Here is an 8,909-nt window from a genome sequence, read left to right on the forward strand (position 1 = left end):
AAACTAAGCTTAACCAACAAAAAAAAAACAACTAAATAAAACTATAGTGTGCTTACAAAACTAACTAAAATAAAAGAAAAATGGAAACAAATATGCTTAGCACTAGTGTATATAGGAATATGGGAGGCATCTGGCAACACCCTATTAGTGTGTTTACTAGTCTGAACCAGTTCCTTTAAAGTGAGTGAAACCTGGCTTTGCCTCTGGAATGCAATTGGTATTTACTGCCATAATCAATAAGTGTGTTATAAATTGAGATATTGTTTTGGTTGCCAATATGTTTTCCATTCACAGTGTTGCCTCAAATTAGTCACAAAAAATATAAATTTTCCTTGTCAAAATGTTTGTTTACAGAATAATCACAGTACTGCTGTGTAGTGCTTAAAGAAGTAAAATACAGTAAAGCACAAGTTTCAAATTTTAAGGTGGACGATATTCAATAGTCTTTTTAGAATTTGCTGCGGCCGCATTTGGCCCCGGGCCATAGTTTGGACACACTTGTCTTCAGGGGAAAATCTTTTGGACAAATACACAATGCAACTAGTAAAGTGGCATCACTGACGTTTGCTAGCTAAATGTGACAGTAATACAGCCAAAACATGTTTAAAAAAATCTTATTTAAACCAAGTGGAGAGGAGAAACAGATCTGAATTCCTTAAAACGACCATTTTTTTTTTGTCTTGGCTTGGAGCCAGTGACTTCGTGGAGGATACGGCGGTTGGTCCAGGTCTAAGGAAGACACTGTAATAAGCTAGCGAGTGGCTAAACGTAGGTTAGCATCCTTTCCCTTTCACCTGAAAAACTGAACAAAGGTCTTGTTGAAGATAAAAAAAAAATGGTAAGTCTCATAGCAACATCTTTAAAATAGTTTTAAACTTAAATATATATTAAATATATAAAATTAATTAAATATATTGTCTTTTTAAAATTTGTTTTCGAAAAATTACTTTACCCCAGGGGTAACAAAGATTTGTGTAATGTAGGCTGTTACTGTGGCAATGCCGTTATACATGGCTGTCATCATGAGAAAAAAAGAATCCATATTACTCGTTTCTGAAATTGCATACATGTGACTTTGTGAACCTCTAAACCTCTGACACTTTCGCTACGTGTCATTCCACCACGTAGAGGCTCCCTCACTTCTCTCTTTCTGTGACCTCTCTCACTCATATGGCTGTTTAGTGCGTCTGTCTAAAATTAAAGGTTGATGTCAGACCACAGTCAGGAAATGCATGAATACAAAAAAAGGCACTATAACATGAACCACAGGTGTTCTTAAAAATCATCTTTCATTTCCTGGCTCTTTACTATGCGCCTGCATTTCTTCCTTTAAGGTAAGTGTATCTTTCCAAATCACTAACTTGTATTCTTTCTTACACTACAAGTAACAGTATCAACAAAACTTAAAACTCTTACAAGATGTAAGTCTTTCCTGACCTGACTGTGACTTTGTGTTTGGTGTATGCATGCATTAGCATCTGATTATGTTTTCCCAGACATTCAAGCTCCTGCACCCTGATGTGTATCTGCCCTCTCTCTTCATTTGCTGTATAAGTGGGGGGTACAGTAAAGTCTCCAGCAGTAGACAACTACAAGACTTATCTCTGTCACACAGCTTCTGGCTGAGCCATACGACTGCTGGTTTATCTGCTCCGACACACACCCTCTCACTGCGAAGTGTCACTCTGCCCCCCCTCCACCTCCATTCCTGCTGACTCCTTGCTCACCCCTCTCCCATCTTTAGCCTCCTCGCCTCCCTCCCCTCCCTGGATGCCAGTATAACTTCAAGACATGGAGCAGACAACAGTAACACAACAGTAAGTGCCTTTTTTGTCCCTGTCACCACTGAGCACAATGCAGAAAACAGCTCACTTATCTTTCTGCCTTTTGGGGTGGCTGCTGTCCTTCCTTTTAATCTTTTCCTTCTTTAACACGTCGGTGATAAATGATAATTAAACAAGGACATTACTTTAATCTATTGCTGCTGAAGCTCTTTCCTATTAAAATTCAAAATTATTTATATTTTGCTTTCTCTGCAATTTGCTGTGCTTGAGTGTTGCTGAAGGCCTTAAACAGCTAAATACAAGAATAAAGCTGTATCAGTCAGTGATGCTTCCATATTAGCAGAGTGCCAGGGTAATTTTAATGCTGTGCTGTTAAAATATAATGATGGGTAGCTTAGCTCAAAACATACTGCTACAGGAAATAAATTTAGCAGAATGAATGAAATTCATTGAATTCCTGCTTATAGGTGCTAAAAAGGACCAATTAGCTTATTTGAGACTAATTTTTTGTCCTTTGAAGCCTTTAATCTAGAATTGGTAGGAATAAAGATCCTTGACAAGCCATGTTAAATTTATGAGCCATCTATTTAAAGACAAATTCATTTGAAAATCTAATTTCAGACCAAAACTGTCACACACAAACACCTCAGCTTCAGCTCTTCAAGACGAGGAAGTGGTGTGCTACACTACTGGAAGTAAATTTGACTTGAGGGCTAACAGTTTCCCTGCAGCGACAGACCCAGTACTCACACAGCCAGGCCTGGGTGTCACCACTACAACCATCACCACCATCACACAGACGGGAGGTGACTGGAGCACCAGCCTGTTTGACGTCTGTGGAGACAAAACTACATGTAACCTGAAAAAACAAATAGATTCATTGCAAATCATAATTTCATATTACAAGATAAAGTTGATACAGTATATACATATCACTCTGACATAATTGTAATAAGTTTTTCTTGTTCTTGCAGGTATCCTTGGGGCTCTGGTGCCATGCTGTTTAGACCTGAGTTTAGCTCACCAGTATGGTGAGTGTCTCTGTTTGCCCCTGCTGCCAGGATCTACTTTTGCCTTACGGGTCGGGATCAGGGAGCGGTACAAGATACGGGTGAGTGTGTGCAAAAAGCATATCCATCAAGAAGAATTGTGCAGCTTGTTAGAAAACCCACTGAGAGGGAGTTTGTGAAATGATTCTTGTCATAACAGCAGCTACCAAATATCAATAATTTATATTTCAGTGTAGAAAATAAAAGCCAAAGATGTTGCCGTTTTAAAGCATGTTTTTAGACTTTAAGGCAAGGATGTCCAAAATATGGCCAGAGGGCAAAATGCAACCCATGGTCCATTTTCACTTGCCCTCAACAAATCCTAAAATAAAATGAAATACAGTGAGGTTCCAGTTACAACAAGAAGGTTGTGCCTGACTGTATTGTACGCCTTAGTTTTGACTACGCTGTGTTAATTCAATAAAGAAACATTTCAATACCATGCTCTTTCCTAATTGAATCGAGACTAGTGGGGACTTCCAGATATTTTTAGTGATCTGGGTCATTTGGTTCAGCATATGGTTCACACTCATTTTCACCACTGTTTGTTCTGTCTCATTGTCTGATTTACAAACCATACTGCACTTACCACGTTTAAGCACCAACACTAAGATAAAGTTTGTCTTAAAGTCTGCTCTTGTTTGAAGTGAAATCTGTTGTCCACACTCAAAACTTTTACAATGATTGGCCTTTGTCTTGTCAGCCATTAATGGAGAGCTGTGATCTTGGCTATTTTTTTACCTCAGTTACTTACTTGGTTTTATTTTACCAACTTTAATACACTAAAGGTGTGGTATATCAAAGTGGCCCTTTTATGTTTACATTTTTCTGTATGTGGCCCTCATTTTAAAAAGTATGGACACTTCTGCTCGTGGGCTGCACGGCAGCGCAGGGTTAGTGCTGTTGTCTCACAGCAAGGTTCCTGGTTTCACTTCAAGGTCAGGGCCTTTCTGTGCGGAGTTTGCATGTTCTCCCTGTGCATGCATGGGTTCTCTCTTGGTACTCCGGTTTCTTCCCACCACCAAAAATAGCTCAGAAGGTTAATTGGTGACTCTAAAATTGGCTGTAGGTATGGATGTGAGTGTGCCTGGTTGTTTGTCTCTCTATGTCAGTCCTGCGATTGACTGGCGACCAGTCCAGGGTATATCCCGCCTCTCACCCAATGACAGCATTGTTTTGCATGTGCTCTCTCTGTACATTGTTTGCATGTGACTTGTGACTTGTTGGATGTTACTCCACAGGGCAGTGTGTGTGAAGACTGGACTACAGTGTACTGCTGTTACCCCCTTGCTGTGTGTCAGATGATTAGAGAGATGAAGAGGAGGATGAAGACGCAGACGTATCAGGTGTCCACTGCCCTTGAGTGCTCCTGAAGAGACTCTTGACAGTAAATGAGTCCTGTCCTCTTACAATTTTACAACCAAGACTGGCCAAGGCCAAATGAGATTACTGATATGAACTGCTCAAAGAATCAATACAATATGGCTTGAACTGACACTGAAATTCCCCGGAGGATCCCTTGGCGAATGAACCAAGCCAGCGAGGACGGCATTTGGTGAATAGCATTTTATGTAGTGTAGTGAAAAGAGATAAAAACTGGATGGACCTCTGTTTAGATGAAGAATAAAAGTAGTGATAATACTCTTATTTTGTACAAAGGCAAGAGTTCATTAGCTACAATTTAAGTTGGGTGAACAGCAGGTTGGAAGATGCACTCTAATTTGGTGTCAGAAGATTTTTCTGACAACAAAGAAGTATCAACCATCTGGTACAACTCTTGAGCAGACACCAGAAACTTAAAGCATCCAGTTTTCTCAAGTTCTGAAAATACTGTATCCCTTCTAAAAGAAGTGCTCTTAGCTACTGAAACTGTTGCATTTGTAGCTTTTGGCAACACTTTATTCAAGTGGGCCCTAATTACCTAGTATTTCTATACTAAAGAGTGATAATTAAGCTAGCAATATCTCAAGAACAAGTTGTAATTACCTTGTAACAGGTTGGCAATTTACCAGGTAATAACTTAGTAATATTTAGAGAGCATTTACCTATTAATAATGCATTGCTTATCAAGTTATTCCTTGTAATATTGTGGCAATTGGGTGATATTTTATCCTAACCCAAATCCTAGTGATACTGTGGCAAATCTTTGGTGATTAGGTGGTATTTTACCAAGTGATTTTTCAAAAATATGATGATGATTTTCCATATAATTTTTTTTAGATAATTCCCAGGTGATGTCTTTAATTCGGCCAATTAACTTCAAGTTAGTCTTTCCTGAATAACTTTCAAATAATTTGGGGGGTTAGGTTTAGGAGGTAAGGGCTAGGGTAAAATACCACCTAATTGCTGGAGCATTGTTACAATATTCCAAGGAATTACCTGATAATTACCAAAGTATTACTAGGTAAATACTTCCTTAATATAACCATATTCCTAAGACCTTATTTGGAAAAATGCCAACTTTATAACAAGGTTATACTTTTTCTTGAGAAATTAGTTGATAATGACCAATAGTAAAAACATAATAATGACCAATAGTATAAAAATACTCGATAATAATTAGGGCCCCCTAAAATAAAAAGCTACCTAGCTTTTCTATCTAATCCTAATCAGTAAAAAATGCAGTGTTCTTAGCCCTGTTTTAAATATTTTAATGGCAGTAAATGGAAGAGTGGATAGCCTGATGGCAACAGTTCATATAAGCTATTTCTCCTAAACTGGCCCAGATAAATGTAGAGAAGTGATTAAGTTGAACCAAACCTTTAATTTTGTCTTGGTTATCAAAGGTCAGTAGACTCATAGTCATGTTAATTCCCTTTCTTACCTGAAAGATGGATGTATCAGTCTTTGCAAACTTCCAGGCACAGACTGTAGCTCAACAAGAGGGGCTAATCAGGCCAGTAAATCTCATTTCAGTCTTTAAATTTTCAAATTAGAAGAACAGAAATAATCTAAGACATAATTTCGTTTCGGCATTAATGCCTCCAAGAGGTGTTGTATTTATTTCAGAGTATGGTAGTCTCTGAGTCCTTTTAGTATGCACAACTGCTTGTCTGATTTTCTTTTTTTTTGGGGGGGGGGCAGTATAACTCTGGCTGCAGTCAACAGTTCAAGCACAGTTCTGAGGATAATAAAGCCCATTTCCATATTTCTGATACCCCTTTTCGCCTTCAGTTACTTTGCTCACCTCAGGCATTCAATCATATTATTGTACCAGTCCTGATTGCCGTGCTTCCCTGAACCTGAAATGCCAACCAGCACAGGAGCGGATGTGGAAAATGTTATTCATACACAAAGCAGATGGGTCCTCAAAGGGCAAATGTGTAATTTGTTAACTCTTACAGATGTGGGCCCCCACCTGGCGGCTGCATGAAATGGAATGGGGAAAAGAGAAAATGGGTTTTTGTTGAGAAAGAAAGAGATGGGAATAACAACACAGAATCATACTTAATACACAATATGCTTCATCATTCAACGTGTATGTCTGCTGAATGGAAATAAATATTCGTTAAAGCACTGTCATTCTTAATGGGGGTGTATTTTCATTGAGTTTGCATCCTTTCTGTTGGATATTCTAGGGACATATTTACTTTCACACCGACAGAGCTACTTATCAAAGTCAGTCCTTATTTGTTACAAGAAATTATTTCTTAGTACAGTCCTTAAGCACACAGTCAAACATAGTGGTGTTCACAGAAAGAAAATACCACTTTACTTTGCATTTCACCTTCTACTCTCTGTCCCACTGTGGACATTTTGAATTCAGACTCTAGGAACAGTGTGTATCTCCCTGTTATGTACCCATGCACATCAAAGAAACATCAGCAAACAGAAAACATTCAAATTCACAAATTCCCTGCTGAAAACCCTTGTTAAAATTGTATGATAAATATAGTAGACAGGCTCGGGATCTTGCTGTGTTTATCAGTGAATCATCAAGTATAAAATTCTAACTTTAATCCACAGGGCAAGTCAAGTTTTTGAAGTTCTTGAAGAAACTTGGCCTCTCATCTCTTTACCTCTGAACTCACTGGGCACAAAAAAATACAAGGTCTGAAAAAGATGTATGCAACCTTTTATGAAAAACTGATTTAGAAGAATTTGAGAGGGGATGCTGTGCAAGTGAACTGTAGAAATGCACACATGGGAACATTTTAGAGGTGGGAAATTACACAAGTAGTAGGCTTTATGGTCAGTTGAAGCTTGATCACATCAAGCTTCTTAATTTCCCTTGATTAATTTCAACATTACCAAAATGGTGAAGCAGCAGCGTTGTTATACTTGCTACCACGAATCCAAGTAACTTTCAGTGGTGAAATATAAGCCTTCAAACAAAGTCCACTCAGTAATTGCACTCAGTAATTTATCAGCATTGTGTTGCAATCACCTCCTTATATCTGAAGAGGATATACCAGGAGAGATCCCATTTTTGACTTTTATGCATCTCATCTTCTTTTTTCAGTGTCCTTTTCTGCACTGTGCATGCACGTTCCTACTGCTGTGTCTAAGCTGCAAATAGCCACGATGTTAATAAGGTCATATGTTTCTGCATTAGGCTCCAGTGTTTCCTGAGCTGCCCTGCATGGATAAATCTTTCTGCGGCTCTTAGCCTACTGGGGGTTGTTAGAGAGGAGAATCAGCCTGGAGCAGAGCTGCCTGCAGCGCTGTGGTAACATCTTTCCCTCCCTGTGCAATGACCAAGTGTTATTGCCTCAGCATCAATAGCTCTACTTTGGGTTGGTAAATGGGAAATCTATTTGATTTGCAATTCAAGCACACCCTTAAAATGTCCTACATACTCTTTAGAACTTTTTGTCTCTATTTGAAGACTGTTTTGTTATTTTTACCAACATATGGAGCTGTAGTTCTTACCTGCTCCTTAAAAAGAAGTATTTCTAATTAGAGGGGATGTTCAACAGCTCTCCAGAGCACCCATAAAAGTCTGTTTTTCCCTCTCTAAGCACTTAATGTCATTTTTAAAGGGTCAGTGCACGCTTATCTTTTTCTTAAATTGACCTTTTGGTTATCCTGCATAAAGAATAGACTCACTGAGAGGAACGAATATGCAATAGGGGCCAAAAAAAATGACACAAGAATGCATTTCTTAGAATCATGGGAGGGGTCCATTTTGAATCCTCTTGTACAGGAACCTTTGCTATTATTGCCATAATTCAGGATTTTCTTCTTTTTTATGAGAAGAAATTATATTGCAACCTTCACATGAGCTCATAGTTAAGCCCTATACATTTCCACATCATGTGCTCACACAGCCAGATCTTACGTCATCTCTCCCACATACACCGGCATGCTTTGGCCATCTGGGGGCAGTGTTGCCCCAGATCTGTACCTCCTCTGCCAGTTTCCCATTCCCACTGCTGTTCAGTGGAGTGAAATCAGTCTTAAGTGCTGATCTGGGGGTCAGGACTGGGATTTCCACAGCAGTAGTAGAGGTCAAGATCTGGAACAGCGAAGCCCAAGTCAGCAGTCGGACAGGGACCATAAAGCGTCTCTGCTGATGCTGCTTATCCTGCTGTTTCAGCACGAAAGCGACAATCCCCACAGATACATCAGGTGTAGAGCAAAGGCTGTTATTGACTACAGCCCCTCAGGGAGGTGTGTTTGTGTGCGTGGGTGTGGAAATGTGTTTGCTGTATGCAGATGTATCCCTCCTCACAATTGTGCTTGTTTGACTGTACTGAAATGTCCCACCAGGAAGCAGATGAAATGCATACCGCTCACTGGACTGGGGAAAATAGATCAAACCTCCCAAGTTGCACACAGGATTTAAGAGTGATGAGTTAAAGGTGGAGTGTTTGTGCTTTCTGAAACTAGATGCTGACATTTCTGAAATTATGCATCTCTCTTTCTTTAGCTTTTTCATCTCTCTCCCGGCAGATAGGTCATGTCTTCTTCCTGAATATGTTTGGTCCCTGTTATCTGTTGTTTCTTCCCTTCCATCTCCTCTGTTATCTCATCTTTTCTCCTCCCTTCACCCTTTTTCTCAGTGCCCCTCTTTTATTCATTCCACTTCTTCTCCTCCTGATTCATGCTGTAATGTGTGTTTGTGAAAAAAGGA

The 8,909-nt window shown here is 39.3% G+C and overlaps 1 protein-coding gene across 4 annotated transcripts; it reads left to right on the plus strand.

Moving 5' to 3' along the window:
• Positions 1-615: 615 nt before the first annotated feature.
• Positions 616-7,406, plus strand: plac8l1 (PLAC8 like 1). 4 transcript variants are annotated; one of them, XR_005992651.1, is made up of 7 exons: positions 743-838; positions 1,497-1,817; positions 2,406-2,638; positions 2,759-2,895; positions 4,075-4,220; positions 6,800-6,884; positions 7,389-7,406. XR_005992651.1 is itself a non-coding variant. In XM_041800743.1 (5 exons), exons 2-5 carry the CDS (start codon positions 1,792-1,794, stop codon positions 4,204-4,206), a joined length of 528 nt encoding a protein of 175 aa, XP_041656677.1. In that variant the 5' UTR covers positions 616-838; positions 1,745-1,791; the 3' UTR covers positions 4,207-6,342. The 4 variants fall into 4 exon arrangements, 2 of the variants coding, with proteins under 2 accessions (XP_041656677.1, XP_041656675.1); XR_005992650.1 differs by lacking the exon at positions 7,389-7,406 and having other exon boundaries at positions 744-838; positions 4,075-4,388; positions 6,800-6,838; XM_041800743.1 differs by lacking the exons at positions 6,800-6,884; positions 7,389-7,406 and having other exon boundaries at positions 616-838; positions 1,745-1,817; positions 4,075-6,342.
• Positions 7,407-8,909: the final 1,503 nt, after the last annotated feature.

This window comes from Cheilinus undulatus, linkage group 12, assembly GCF_018320785.1.
Source record: "Cheilinus undulatus linkage group 12, ASM1832078v1, whole genome shotgun sequence".
Classification (NCBI taxonomy): Eukaryota; Metazoa; Chordata; class Actinopteri; order Labriformes; family Labridae; genus Cheilinus; species Cheilinus undulatus.